Source organism: Prinia subflava, chromosome Z (assembly GCF_021018805.1).
Source record: "Prinia subflava isolate CZ2003 ecotype Zambia chromosome Z, Cam_Psub_1.2, whole genome shotgun sequence".
Lineage (NCBI taxonomy): Eukaryota > Metazoa > Chordata > Aves > Passeriformes > Cisticolidae > Prinia > Prinia subflava.
Window position 1 is genome coordinate 8,776,909 of NC_086283.1, and position 15,808 is coordinate 8,792,716.

Sequence of the window (15,808 nt, forward strand, 5' to 3'; positions counted from 1 at the left end):
AAAAATGCAATTGAACCAGAAGAAGCTGTTACAATAGAAAAACTAGCTCATTGGGTTATTTCTCTGGAGCCTGACTGCTTTTTATGACCTACATATAATTCTGCATGTTCTTGCTTTCACTTTCTTTCTTCCTTCTAAATATTGTGGGTGAAGAACATGTGAGGGTTAATGGAGAGTACAACACACTGTGGCTGTACACAAATGGATTGTGAAACTTCCTGAAGTGTCCAGGCTAGGCTGGAGTACTTGCAATAACTATATATTACTCCTAAAATATTTATTCATTTTGGTGGCAAGATTTACTTTGAGGGAAAAGTTAACAGATGTTTGATGGAGGAAGAGAGTAAGATTGCAAAATAAAAATTCCTGCAAATGGCTTATGTGGTCGAATCTCACAACTGGAGCAGGCTCTTCTGAAGTAACAGATGTGATGTCTCCACTAGACATAAGAAGGAAGACCAGTGAGTCAAGTCATGTCCATCTTTCCTTCCCATGACAGTATTAATTTTCTTTCATTCCATAAGGATCTCTAATCCATGCCAGCTGCATCTGCTGTTTAGAGCCTTCTGACTACAATGCCTGAAGGAAACACTTTGCCAAAGGAACCTAGCTTGATAGATAATTGGAAAGATGACCTTATTTATAGTTAAAAATATCATGCATGAACCAGACCTAGTAGTAACCAAAACCACTTTGATTCGCCATTACCCCACTGAGCATAGTTACTGTGAACAGGTGACTGTCCTACTAATGCTCGTATCTTCTCCTCTTTTCCCCTTTTCATTGCTTACCACCTTAATAATTGTATTGCTTCTTAAATTAAATCTGCCATAAATCTGATCAGTATTTTAGTTTTGGTTTTGGGTCTTCTCTGGATCAGTCTTAGATTGCGCTTTGGAAACCTCTCGTTTCCCTGCACATCTTACAGCATTTGACGCATGAGCCTTCTTATTTCAAATGGCTATTTCAGCACTATTGGTTGGACTCATCTCACCTGTCTTCACCTCTTCACATATAAATCTGAGTCAAGAGAGAGAGAGATAAGAATCATTAAGATGCCAGTCAGACTTATCTGTGACCTGTACTCTAAAGCAGGTTACATTATTGACAGCTCAGGTTTGGTCTCCCCAAGAACCACAGCACAAGCAAATGACCACTATATATATGTAAATGTACATATGTATACATAGGTATTTGTTTGAAAGTCCACCCTAGGAGGCATAAATCATTCATAAACTTCCAGTGTTTTGCTAGGAAAAATGGATGGGTTTGTTGAGTTGGATCCAAAGCAGAGGAAATTCAGGTGAACTGATGGTGCTGAAGGGACTGCTGTGGGGTGCAGTGGTCAGGGGAGAATATCGGCCAAAGAGAACAGTGAACTCAATTCTGGACAATTCTATGGGTATATTTCAGTATGAGGTGCATATATGATCTGTAGGTTAATATATCACACTGGAATGAGCAGGATGCAGACAGATATTTGAAATACAGATTTGATAACAGAAATGAAAGATGAATGACCCTAAAAGCCCTAAATATAAAAGGACATTTGTCATGGCTGCAGCAGGAAGTGAACCACAAGAATGTAGATAGAATTATACACAGTGACAAATTTCATATGGTAGGAAAACATGGGAGTTTAGTACCCCTGTCAATGTGTGAAAACATACATTTCTTAGATTCATTTATTTCACATACTCTGCAGGTCTGCTGCAACTCCATTGTTTTACAGTCACAGCATGGCACAAACAGAAAGCTTGAGTGTTCCTGTTTCATTGAACTTTCTCTTTTGTCCACAGTTTGCAGCAGATTTGGCAGTAGTGGATTTTAGCAGCTGAGATTCTCCAGACAGGAGAAGGAATTGTGTGGGGGAGGGGGAGCAGCAAAAAGCTAATTCTGAGGCTGACTGTAGCAAAAAGAAAGGCTAAAATGTTCCAGTCATTAAAGTCAAGATATTTAGAAGCCTTCCTGAGTGATACATGCAATTCCTGATTCAGAACAAGACTATTGTACCATTTAACCTACAGGTTTACATGAGACTTAAATGATATACAGTATGTCCAAAGAGTTACAACTTGCAGCGTGCATTGAATGGTGCATAAAGACATTATTATCTCTGAGGTAAACATATAATTGGCGTTCTGAGTATCTTGCTTTTATAGATGCAAAATCAGTACCTATTTTAGGCATACTAGTACTTTTGCAATAATAGACATTTAAAGAATCATAAGGTAACATTTGCAGTATGTCTAGAAGAACGAAAGGAAAATAATGTATTGTTAAACAAATTTATCAATGTTCGAGGCACTTGACAACTGTAAAAACAACACTTTCACAGGCAACACTATTAAATAATTTTAATTTGCAATAATAGTTGGGTTCAGGTTCTCTAACGTGAAACATTAGAGACCTGTGAAAACATCTGCAAAAATATTGAGAGAACTTTTACTTTGTGGCAATACTAATCCTAGATGACAGACAATGTTCTCAAGGCTTTTTTGATGACAAAGACAGCAATAACACATCTTCATAAATCACTGTATAATGACAACAATCTGCAAAATTCAAAGTAATTTGAAAAAAATCTACATTCAGAGAACACAATACACTTTTTGAAAGATAGTTTCTTTATTGTGTCTTTTTCTGTTTTGATTTGATGCCAGATGCCAACAAATTTTTGGGGGGATCTATTCTTTAAAACTCAAGAACAAATTATTAGCAGAAGCCAGCAGCAAAATCACAACACTGTACAGTTTGCCATAACAAACTTGAGAAATAATTACCAGACCCCTTATGCATCTTTACTTTCTCCATCGTTTTTCTCCCGAAGAGCAGGATCATCACTTCCATGTAGATGCCAGGGCACAGTTCATTTCTCATAGCAGGTCTTGGTACAGCACTGCTGCAGTAGAGAACATGGATTTACACTGTCTTAAAGGGCCAGCTGGCAATCCCTGGGATTGGAGAAGACCAGCACAGCCTCTATATTAATCTTGAATAGCATCATTTTGCTCTCAGGACATCAAATACTGCTGACCTCTCATAAGTCTGACCCACATCTTGTGGTCAGGGCCAAGAAATGCACATCAGTCTCAAATTAGCATTCTTCATGTCACTTTCACATGCCATTAGAATTGGCATAAACAAAAGCAAGAAGCACAACTTTCCCCTTCCCACCTCCTGGCTTCCTCCTAGGATAGCTGTGGGCATAAAATGAAGATCATTAAAGAGGACTTTTGTATTAATAATTGAGTATATGTTACAGTAATCAGATAATGGCTATATCAGCTTTCATTAGAAGTCTCAAGAAACCCGTCTTTGCTATGCATGATAAACTAATTTCTTCTAGCTACTTTGACAACATTGTTGATTAAAGCCTTAATGTTAACTTCATATCTATAAGACAAATTGTTTTTTCATCAGTTTATTGCTTTATTTAACAGCAAACTTGAATATTAAATGGGCTTGAGAAGTGTTAAGAAAAAACCCTAAAGTATTTGCGTGGGTGTCATAGATAGATCAATAGACAGACTTACATAGAGTCCAGGTGTAAGAGAAATAACCCTGTTTCTTGATCTCAATTATCAGCTAAAATGTCTTGGGCCATTAAGAACCAAGAGTAATAAAATAATAATGTGAATTAACAATGGGCATTTCTGTCATCTGCTTAGAGTAACACTTTTACAACTTGGAATCAAGCAGATTCAGCAGAGCACTGATAACAAACAAATGTTCAAGAATAAAGGTGTATTGGTCCATGTTCAGTTGGCTGATAGAATCTCCTGTTCTGCCTATAGCATGTTTTAACAAGATTTCTGTGCTCAGGGCTTTGTTTCTTCTGTTCTGCAGATGCAGTGTGAAGCAGGTATGTGACTCCTCAAGAGGGCTAAAGTTACACCCAGGAAGGGTTGGAGCACTCAGTGAAACGTGCCTGCCATTCCGAGCACGTAGGACGGTGTGCCGGGAATCGCAGGGAATCACACTGGCACACCAGTGCGTGAGTGAGAGGCGAGAGGGCTTTCTCTGGGGGCTCATCTCAGCAGCACAGCACCGGCTGCCATGATAACAACTCTTGCTGGCAGGAGAGAGCAGCTTAAAATATTTGTGTGACAGCACATTTGGACAGGATTGCACATGTGTGAGAAAGGATAGCTATCTTGTTGAAACAAGAAAGTTTGCTTATGTCCCTTGTGGTGCCTTCTGTGTTTTGTTCTGCCCTGATTTTCCTGTTAAATCATCACAATACCTTTTTATCCATATTTCTTTGATTCTTACCAGTTTGTGGAGGTTATTGTATTTGCATTTCACTGTGTTCATGCTTGTTCTTCCCAAGTCCAGTAGCTCACATTTTGTTGCCATTTTTGGGACTGTAGTGTATCCTTCTGACCACACATTGGTATCTGGAATATCATTTCCCTTTCCCCGCATCCTCTTTCTTGAACATCTGGGTCCACAGTTGTAAGTATGTGAATATTGAAAAGCACTCAGGAAACTGGTATTATCTAAACCTCAGCTATTACCTTCTCTGTGAGGCAATGCCTGCTGCTGAATGTCCTGCCTCACAAAGGAGGTGCTTAGCTGTGGTTATCCAAATGCCAGACACTGTGCTGTGAGCATGCAGCTACTCTCAGCACCTTTTAAACCACCTGACATGTGGAGAAGCCAGCTGGGCCTCTGCACCCCTATTCATCTGTAGAATACCTCTGAAATCAGAGAAAGAAGCAGGTTCTGCAGATATCAGCAGAGGATCAGCAGTACTCCTCTGGGGTTATCCGTCAGTCCTACACTGTGCAGCAGTGAAGTCCCATTTTTATGCCTTCTGACAGTGAAGCCAAAGGATGATTAACATGACTTTAGGGAACAGTAAGGGAAATGGCCATCCACTGCCTGCTGATGCTTATTGTAAGTCAGAATGATGGCCTATAGAAGGATACAAGTGCTTCTGGCACTGAGACCATTTTTGAGTCATGAGTGATTGTCATTCTTCCCAAGGAAGCCTTAACCATAAATAGTAGCAGTATGTGAAATCCAGTATTTAAAAACATAAGCTTATTTCAGACTAGTCTTAACAGTGAAAGTGTGACAACAGATGAGGGGAGCAAAGCATTAAAAAACTGGATAGTAAAATATTCATGTCTTTTGTCAGAGTGGAAGAACTGAGATGAAAGCAGAATCTTGGGCTATTTTAACAAGAAGATAGCCAAAGCAATGCAACATCACAACTACAGAGAAAAGATTTTTCTCTAGAGAAAAACCCTACTCAAATTTTCTTTCCTATAGAAATTACCTGAAGCTGACACTACTTTTTATTTTGTTGTTTTATGAGGTACTGAAAAAGTTTGATGTATTTACTACTTTGGTTTCAGATGCTCTTCCAACAGAAGACCAACAGAACCTGGAATAATTTGATGTAGTTATCCTGGGCATCCCAGCATCAAAGTCACAGCTCAGTGGTATGAGCTTGATTTTTCATTGCTGTGTTTTACCAGAGGTGTTTGATCACAATGATATGAAAACCTGCCATGAGATGACTGTCATTCATCTGAAGATGATGTTAAATTGACAAAACTCTGCTTTTTAATTAAGTCTTTACTCTCCTCAATTTACTAAATATGCAAGTGGAACTAGCTCATCAGAAACTTATATGCAGGGGTACTTGTCACTTGTTCCAAGACAAGTACCAAAATTCAAAAGGCAGCCAAGCCAAGGAGGTAGAACCTCCAGAATGTTTGCAAAGCTCACAGACTAAAGTGCTGGAAATCTAGAAGATGCCTGAGTTGAGCTTATCCATGAAATCCTTACTGAACCAGTACTTTACATATGTCTGATTGCATACTAGTCTCCCCCAAAGACTCTTTCCTCATTTAGTCCCTGGTCCATTCTCAGTATCAGTCTTTTCTTCCTTCACACAGTTGCCCCAACTCCACAAAACCATATCCCAAAACTAGAATTCCAGATTCCCTATTTGTACAGATTCTCTCTGTGATACCTGTGTGCTTCTGGAGCATCAAGGAGTCCATCTCCATTCTCTGGGATATCTTCCTTGCTTTGATAATCTGATAAAAGAGATCACTAAATTTGAATATGGGTGATGCTGACTTTTTGCCACTATCACATCACTTAACAGTTCCAGTGCAGGTAATGTATCCATAGAAGGAATTCAAAGATCAGCCAGAATTAGACACTTCAAAGAATTTTTCCCTGATACAGTTCTAGCTATTCTCTTGTGTGTGAACTAAGATTTCTTTTCTTACAACTCTGAAATGTGTGCAATTTGGCCAAATGAAGTATGTTCATGATGACCAAATTTCAAACTTTTTGCTTCTAAGTACAAAGGCATTACAGCTCCTTAGAAAAGTAGTTCTTCGATAATTATTCTTTTAGCACAGAAAATGTATTAGCTAAGAATGAAATTTGGAAACCAGCTGAATGGTCTTATAGACTGCATACTTCTCAAACATGGAACTTTTAGATCAAAAACTTGACAAATGAAGAAGTATCTGAAGATAGGGCCCAGAAAGAAAGAAAAGCTGCCAGGCATCCTGAACTAGCAGCAGCAATTCAAACCTTTCTCACAGGAAATTTTTTTTTGTTTTTTTTGTTTTTTTTTTTTTTTTTTTTTTTTTTTTTTTGGTGGGGGGGGGACGACATGCAAGCCCTGAAAGAACAAATACACTTTCTGAGTAGGTGCCCCAGAAAAGAGTTGGTGCAATGCCATTTGAAAAAAAAACAGAATGCAGCCTTAGCACTGAGGAGCCCAAAAGCTGATTAGGTGAACGAGCCCATGCTTACCATGTAATGGCCAGGGAGTGCTTATTCTAAAGCCTCTTGTTAGTTGCTGGCATGACATCTCTGGCTTGACATTTAGATTCATACAGCATTCACAGCGTAAAAGCCACTCAAGTCCCCCTCCAATAATGGGTGGTTCTTGAGAACCATAAAGAAATTAAACTGTAGGACTGACATGGGCTGTTAGTCGCAGGGGAGAGACACCTGAAGGTACTGATTTGATCTGAGCAAATCCAGGTGGTTCTAGTAGCCAGCTCTTTGGTCCTATGTTTCAGAGCTCTCCATCTCTGCCCTGTCAAAGTCCCAGTATCGAGACAAAAAGGATTCCTGTGTGCTTTCTTTTTCCTGGACATTGCTATTTCTCATCTGGCAGCATCCTATCAAATGCAGAGCTGCATTGTTGACTTGCATTGGTGATGGATTGAGCCCTCTGGGAGTTGGCATAATTGGAGATCAGCAATCTGGATTCCTGCCTAGGAAGCATCAGGAAAGTGTCTGTACCTGAAGCAGAATCAAACCGTATTCAAAGTAATGAGAATGTTAAAGCTGTGATAACTTTTAAAAAAATCTCTCTGCTACATTATTTTAGTAAATATTTGTAGATGTCTGTAATAGGAGATAATCACTGCATTTCCTTTCAAACTAAAAGAGGATAGTTCAGTAATATTGGATGAAAGGAAGGAATTCAAATGAATGGGTTTAACCTGATTTTTGCTGGCAAATAGCGCTTTTCAGCAGTTCTCAGGTGTCTTTTCTTGCAGCACACAAAAACTAGTTTGTGTCTGGTCTTTCCCTTTACTGATACAAGAATTCCACTGTAGCTGGCAAGCAGTGAAGCATCCCCCATTGCCAGGGAGCTGGGATGGGTTGCATGTGTGGAAATCAAGAGGAGCAGGTATGAGGGAGGTGAATAGGATGTGTCTGGCTGCAGCTATGAGAAGGAGGAATGGTACATAAGATTTCTTTTCTTATAACTCTGAAATTATAACTTCCTGCCAGCAGGAAGGTGAGCATCTATAGACGGAGGAAGGAGGGTGCCTAACACTGCTGTAAGTGACAGGGATGAACTGCAGCTCAAGAGGAGCTGGGTTTGGTATCATGGTAGTGCAAACAGACAGCTTTCAGGTTAGATTGAAGCCCAGGTCCCTGAGAGTCCATGAAATAATTTGTAGCTCAAAGGATGTTAAAGAGTTATGAGGAATTGCAGGCAATGGGGTTCAGGTATGCTGCTCTGGCTGTGGATGGTGTACAAGATAAGTTCCCTCTTTCCATGTGTTTCTTGCACCAATGAAGTAAAAAAGATTTTGGTTTGGGAATTTTGAGGAAACTTCTGCATCTCTTTTTAATTTACCTTCATCTAAGAGGTAAAGGACCATATATTCAAAGTGCCCACAAGACTGGTGCTAGAAGAAAGACTGTGCCGGAAATATGTTTCTTCCTGAGGGTGGAAAACAGCTGAGCCACTATTTCCATTTTCATCAAGGGGTATGGCACAGAACTGGAGGCAGGTAAAAGGATATGGTCCAGAATGAAAACCTACCATTTCCATTTCAAGGTGGGAGATTTCCTAATAAGAAAAGGAAGGGACCAGAGGTAGCTACTTTTCCAGTCCCTATCCACAGTTCTTTTGTAACAAAGGCCCACACCCCAAGGTTAGCCTGCTCAGGACTTGTGCCATGTGGACTACCAGAGAGGAACCAGAGAAGAACCCAGAGTTGCAGCATGTCTGGTTTAGAGATCTTGGCCCCATCAGAAGGAAACCCAACAGATCAACAAGGGTGAGAGTCTTGCCCTGGCTGTGGATCCATGAGCTTGAAGAGGCCTAGGAAAAGAGCACAAGAAAGGAAAGAGTAATGATATTGGAAAAGCCAAAGCTCCAGCTCACAGTCTAATGAACGGCTGAATTCCCCAAGGACTTGCTTCACCTCCTTTTTCTATTTCTGGTACAACACTTACAATACTTGATGGATTTGGTTTAGGTTTACAGTGGTTACTTTGTAGCTACACACTAGAATCAGTAACAGAATTAACAAGAAGTGAATGTAAATTTCAGGGTTTTGGTGTGTGGGTTTTTTTTTTTTTTTTTTTTTGGTTTTGGTTTTGGTTTTGGTTTTGGTGGGGTTTTTTGTGGTGGTTTGTTTTTGGTTTTTGTGTTTTTTTTCAAATTTCTTTCAGGACAACCTCAATATTTACAAAGTAACATACTGGTCTAACTGTGTTCCTGCTAAAAATGAAATAGGAATGGTTTCTGAACAAAAGTCAGAGCCTCTACTACACAAAAGATTTCAGAAAAAAAATGCCAGACATCTGAACTACATTCCACACTTCTTCCCCAACACCAAGAAGGGTACAACTTTCCAGGACGGAGTAGAAAGGTTATATATAGCACTGCAATTTAATTCACATGACAATTAAAAAATACATGAAATGGTCTTCCTTATGCATGAGAAAAGATTATCAGAGTTTTCCCCTTTTCCTCTTCTAGCTTATTAAAAATGTAACTCTTTCCAGAGTAATAAATTAACTCAGAAAGAATTGCTTAAGTGAGACACAGGTTGTGATTAAAGGAGGTTTGGAGTTCAGGAGAAGTCTGTGTTTGAAAAACTTCCTCAGTGTTTGGAGTATTGCATATGGCTTTTGACAACTAATTTGGGTGAAAAGTGGCATGGAATGAACCTCGACAGGAAAAGCTCTTGTTTTTGTCACTTTGTGACATTACTGAAACACTATTTCCCCTCATTTGTGTTTCTCCCCCTCAACCCCCAGAAGTTTGTGTTAAAATGTATCAAAACAGAATAGACTTTGAAAAAGGCAGCAGAACTGTCATAAAGGATGACGCTAGCTAGTTGGGAGGTTATGCTTTATTATGTAAATCCATGTTTGGGGGTATTTTAAAATGCATATCATATAGTTAGACACAGCTAATTAGTTAGACAAACTATACTTCTTCCAAATAAAGTGTACCAATCCATAACATAAATGCCAGGGGCACGACTTCTTGCAGATCTGCTACCTACCTGATTGACAAAAACTCATCTGTACCAGTCAGTCTCACTTGATGGAGCATTCGCCATGAGGCTGCTGGTACTCGCCGAACCCCACTTCTCAAATCCACCTTGTCTTGCTGCTCCTGGGAAAAGGTACCTGCAGAGCTCTCCTTTGGGTAATTCTGCAGAGCTGAGCACTCCAAGCTTGAATTCAGCTTGGAGCAGAAGGAAATAAAACATCAGTCTGCACATAAATCCTTCCTTTACTTACATGTAAAACCAATGAAACACTGCATTTCCCCCTTCTTTTTCCATAATTTACAAATGGTTAAAATTGTTTTCTTGGCAGAAACATCCATTTCTTAACTGCTTAGTGCCCACGCTGGCAGCACCAGGCTGCAGCAATGGCTCTCTACCAGCGCTCTCTCTGGAGGTACCAAGAGGGGATGAAGAACTTGAGATGCATAATTTATTCAGTGAATATAGGCCCCTTTTTATGCTTCCAAGAACTCCGGGGAAGGCAGGTGGGCTTGGTTGGGGTTTTTTTTGTTGTTGTTTTTTTTTAATAGTTTGCTGAAATTCTTTAAGGAACTGTAGTGTCTTTGCATGCAGTACCTGAACGTCAGTGGCTTGTTAAGAGATGCATTTCAATGTTGGCAGTTCAGGCGCGGGGTACGCGTGGCCTGCCCGGACAGGTGCCATGCACCTCCTGGGCTCTGGCACCTGCAAAGGGCAAATGTTGGGAAAGTACTTCTAGTGAGTGCCGAGACACTTGTGTAACATCCACGGTTCAGCTGGCTCCATTTCTTCTAGATATGCCTGAAATCTGCAGCACCTCACGCGTCTGAAAAAAAACCTATAGCGTGCGCGGGGGTTGGTAGTCATTAGAGCTCTGCGAACGCGGGTGAGAAATTACATGCTGCGTGGCCGTGCGCTGACCGGGGCACCGGCCTGCCGCTCCAGCCCGCCGGGACGGCCCGGCCGAGGGTACCGCCGCTCCCCTCCGCAGAGTTCCCCGGGCACAAAGTTTGCCGGCAGTTCCTCGCTCGCCCGCCCGCGGGGAGAGTGACAGGGCGCAGCGCGGGGGGCGCGCCCTCCCCGCCGCCCCCTCCCCTCCCCTCTGCGGCGCGGCGCGGCCCCGCCCCGCTGGCAGCCCCGCACCGGGCGGCCGCGGCCGCAGCGCCCCCACCGCGGGAGGGGAGCGCAGGGGGCGGCGGCGGGGGCGGCCCCCGCGCTGCGCCGCGGCCCGTGCGCGCCGCTCGGCGGCGGCCCCGCCAGCGCTCGGCGGCAGCGGCGGGTGTCCGCATCCCTGCGTCCTCCCGGCGCGCTCCCTCACCTCGGCGGCGATCGCCTCCCGCCCGCCCCCGCCCTCCCCTCCCCCGCAGCGCCACACGCACACGCACTCCCGGCGCTGTGTGCGAGGGCGGGCGCCGGGAGACGGGCGGCGAGCAGCGCGCCGGCAGAGGAGACCACCGCGCACACGCACACACACACAGACACACACGCACACTCCCTCCCGCCCGCCCTCCCTCTGTGCCTGCTCTTTCCTCGCCCCCCGCCGCCTCCCCTGCTCCCCCCTCCTCCTCCTTTCTCTGCGACGAGCGAGAGAGGGTGAGGGGGGAAAAAAGCCACTTACAGGTATTTGTTTAGTGGATCGGCGGCTTAATTTATCCCCCCCACCCCCCCACCTTCCCCACCGCCCCTCGCAGTTTGTTTACAAGTATCAAAGTTGTAATTGAGGAGCTGCCAAGGCACATCTGGATATTTTTCTTCTTCTTCTTCTTCTTCTTTGTGTTAGGGACTGATGTGCAACTAATTAAAGGCAGACAGGCTGGTAGCGTCTGCACACTCAAGCCCCCCCAAATAAAGAGCCTGGTAAGTGACTGGTTTGCTTTCCCCCCTCATCTGTCCCCCTCTTATTCTTCGCGGGGGTTTTTGTCTTTTGTTTTTGGGTTGTATGTGTGTGTGGGGGGGTTGGGTTTTAGTTGTGGGGTCTTTTTTAAAGGAGTGGGTTGGTGGGTTTTTTTGGTTTGGTTTGGTTTTTTTTTTTTAATTTTGTGGATTTCTCGGGGGCGCTTTTTTTTTTTTTTTTTTTTTTTTTTTTCTGTTGTTCTTGTCCTCTGGGATCGTAAAAGTAAATTAATGCTAGACTTGGGTAATAAAAGGCGTCGCTATATTAATTTATTAATTAATCTGCACCCGCCCCTCCTCCTGAATGTTAAATATGACCTTTGATCTCTCTGTCTTTGGCAGAGCAGACATGCAATATTGAACATGTACGGTCACATTTAGCTTAAGCAGGGACAGAATCCCAAAGCCTGCCTAGCAATTTCTATTTATTTATTTCATTCGTGGAAAAGAGGGCGATAGTTAGAGGAGGAGGGAAATCAATAACTGCGTCTTGGGTACCCTTTTCATGCTCCGGAGATGCATCGATTAAACAATAATGACCCGGTTGGTGGGCACCATCATTTTCTCGCTGCTGGTGGCAATACAGCCTCAGAGGGGATCACGAAGAGAGCAAAGGTAGCCAGCGAGGGAAGGTTTTGTGGAGATAAGCCAGTTTAATGCTGGGGGAAATAGGGCAAGAAAATGCATATGACTTCTGGCATAAAAGGCTGAATGCTAACATTTTATTCCTTACCAGATGCGTGGCTTTCGTACACATGGCTGGCAAAACTAGTTTTATTGAGTAGTTGTTATCGAGGACATGGAGCTAGCTTTGCCTTTCTGGAAACGGGAAAGGGTTTTTTTTTTTTTCTTTTGCTGTAAGCAAATCCTTCGCATCCCTCCAAAAGACGACGCTTAGCCTAGAGCTTTCCGGGGCAGCCTTTGTATTGCCACTAGACCTCTGAAGGCAGCGAGAGTCTGGGTTTTTCCCTGACGTGGAAACACCGAGGTGGCTCCTGTGAGCTCGGGGTCTTTTTTTTTTTTTTTCTTCCGACGGAAAGACGTCCGCCAGTCCCCAGTGCAGCCGGGGGTGAGGTTCCTTCTGTAGATTTACGCTCCCTTCATCTGGATTTGTTTACATAAAGCCCGCTTTCAGTGCACGGCGTTGGGAGAAGACGAAGTTTTTGCACTCGGTAGGTTGGGCTGCAAACGGTTCATTAATCTAATTATGATCGTAATTACCGTAATTGATAACCATTTTGAACTAAACATACCGGAGCCTGGAAACTAAAAGTAGCCCCACGAGTGCCTCACGAGTGAGCGTTTCTGATAGCCCTAGATCAGAAAGGATGCTGGAAATATCTGAACTATTCAGGTAGAGCATCTGGAAAACAAAGAGGCAGTGTTCATAAACTGAGGGCTTTTTAAGTTATGCTTATGTTTTGCTTTAGTTCACGCAGGCTGCCATAATATACCTTCCTCATTGCCATGAACTAAAATACCCCCCTTCACCTCTCTGGCGGAGAGAGAAGGCGGTGGGAAATAAAACGGACGCCGCGTCCTTAGCCCCCTCCTAAACTTTCCTAGCCTGAAGCAGAAAGCCATCTTTCTCCGATGAGGGCTAGTTCAGCAGGTACAGAGACCTCCCGAGCGTTCCCAGGCTGTCTCTCGGCGAAGCCCCCTGCCCCGCGGCGCCCACAGAGGGCTGTCCCCGTCTCGGTGTGTGTGTCCCGAGCCCTCCCTGCGCAGCCCCCGGCGGCGGTGGCGGGGAATCCTCCCCGAGAGGCTAGGATAAATACTCCGTCGTTAGTACAGCTGCAGGCGCGGGGATCACAGGCTGTGAAATTGCTTAAGTAATTTTTTGGTTTTTTTAACCTAGCCCCGTGCCCCCCGCGGCCTGCAGGCAGCCCCCTCAATACCCGGAGGTGGCGGGGGGCGGGGGGGAGCCGGTGCCGCCGCAACCAGCGCCCGGCGGAGCCAGCTGTGCCGGCAGGCAGCTAATGACCGCCGGGCTCAGAAGGACACCGTGGCAGCTGGCGGCTCCCTCCCCCACCTCCCTCTTTTTTTCTTTTTTTTCTAATTCCTTTTATTTATTTTTTCCCCCGCCCTTTCTCTCTGCCTTTTCATTTTTCCCGGTGCTGGTACGTGGGCAGCTCCCGGCCCCCGTGTCGTGTCCCGCGCTTCCACGTTGTCCCGGGACCGGGCTTGCTGCACCCGGGCCGGCGGTTCGAGCCCTCTGCCTGCGGGTACGGCGGCGTGTGCCCCCCACCCGTCTGTGCTCCCCCTCCCCCGGGGTGGCCGCGGGCGGCCGTGAGCGCTCCCCGCCCGCGAGCACTCCCTTGGAAATGACTTTTTGTGTTTCAGCTGCGGCAGCTCTCGTGAGGATGCCGGAGGAACGGCTGCCCGGCCAAGCATCGACCGCGGGGATGCGTCCGGAGGAGGAGGAGGATTAAGCGACCCCCGCCCCGTCCCTCTTCCCCCGGCCCCCAGACCCCCCTGTCCCGTCCCTTCCCGCCGCTTCCCCCGCCCCGGCCACCATGAACACCAACGTGTGCGTGGAGAGCGGCCCCAACCCCGAGGCGCCGGGGCTGCCCAAGGACAGCCACCTGCCCGAGGGGGCCCTCAACAGCCTTGTGGATTACAACTCGGAGATGGAGAGGTACCGCTCCTTCGCCACCTTCTACAAGACCAACGGCGGCGCCTTCCCCCAGGCGGCCAAGATCGCCCGCATCACCACCCCCATCTTCCCCAGCGCGGCCGCCGCCGCCGCCGCCCGCATCGGCATGTCCCCCTGGAACTGCGACACCGCCACGGCCGCCGCCGCCACCGCCATGCTCTGGGGCAGCGGCGGCGGCGGCGCGGCGGGCGGCGCGAGGAAACCCCCCTCCTCCTCCTCCTCCGCCGCCGCCGCCGCCTCCGCGGCCGCCGCCGCCGCCTCCTCGCTGCACGCCGGCAGGGGCGGCATGCACCACCGGAGCGACTCGCAGCGGCTGGGCAAGCCCGGCTGCCCGCCGGCCGAGCAGCCCGCCCTGCCCATGGCCAACGGCAACTTCCTCTCCACCCTCGCCCCCGAGCACTGCCGGCCGCTGGCTGGCGAGTGCATGAACAAGCTCAAGTGCGGCGCCGCCGAAGCCGAGATCATGAACCTCCCCGACCGCGTCGGCACCTTCTCGGCCATCCCGGCGCTGGGCGGCCTCTCCCTGCCCCCCGGGGTCATCGTCATGACGGCCCTGCACTCTCCCGCCGCGGCCTCGGCCGCCGTCACAGACAGCGCCTTCCAGATCGCCAACCTGGCGGACTGCCCGCAGAGCCACGCCTCGGCCTCGCCCGCCTCCGCCCTGGGCGCCGCCGCCGGCGCGGGGGGCGGCGGAGGAGGCGGCGGCGGTGGCGGCGGAGGCGGAGGGGGGGCCGGCGGCACCGGCGGCGGAGCCGGGGCCGGGGCGGGTAACCCCGCCAAGAAGAAGCGGAAACGCTGCGGGGTGTGCGTGCCCTGCAAGCGGCTCATCAACTGTGGAGTCTGCAGCAGTTGCAGGAACCGCAAAACGGGACACCAGATCTGCAAATTTAGGAAATGTGAAGAGCTTAAGAAAAAACCGGGCACTTCGTTAGAGGTCAGAGGAGATGATTTCTTTTTCCCCAGCCTCCCGCCGTCCCTCCTCAACCCCCTGCCCCCGCCCCTCCAGTGCTTCTTGTCTAGCTTCAAGATGCAGCATCCCTTCTCCGAGGCCTCCTTCAGGCTCTGAGGCAGCCCCCGCCTCGGGCGCGGCTCCCCGCGGCGCGGCCCCGCCGCCCGCCCCTCTCCGCCCCGCAGGGAAGAGAAACGCCGCCTCCCGCGGTGCCCCGCCGAGCCGGGCCCCGGCCCCGGGCCGAGGAGGGCGGCCGGGGGCGCCGGCCCCCGCCCCGCCAGCTCGTGGCCCTTGCGGAACGAAGCTAACCTGGTTTACCTGCCGTGATGTTTCCATAAGACTGCTGGCTCTCTGGTTCCTTCTCCTTCTTCTTTTTGTTTCTCTCTTCTCTTTTTCCCTTCCCCCCCCCCCCCCCCCCCTTTTCTTTTTTAAGTAACAGCAATCATGACGATTCGGGGTTGTTTGAAGGAACGGGGAGGTGGGAAAGGGAAAGTTTTAGCTGAACACCAGGCTCTT

The 15,808-nt window shown here is 47.1% G+C and overlaps 1 protein-coding gene across 20 annotated transcripts in view; it reads left to right on the top strand.

Annotated features, from left to right (window-relative positions):
* The window catches only part of CXXC4 (CXXC finger protein 4), a 135,879-nt gene that overhangs the window by 99,431 nt on the left and 20,640 nt on the right, over window positions 1-15,808 (top strand). For 2 of the 20 annotated variants that reach the window (XM_063423969.1, XM_063423970.1), the window contains exon 1: window positions 14,169-15,277. The exons of 14 other annotated variants lie outside the window; for them this stretch is intronic. In XM_063423969.1, coding sequence (XP_063280039.1) covers window positions 14,204-15,277 — 1,074 coding nt within the window. In that variant the 5' untranslated portion in view covers window positions 14,169-14,203. 4 more of the 20 variants (XR_010083640.1, XR_010083639.1, XR_010083644.1 and 1 more) reach the window with 4 other exon arrangements.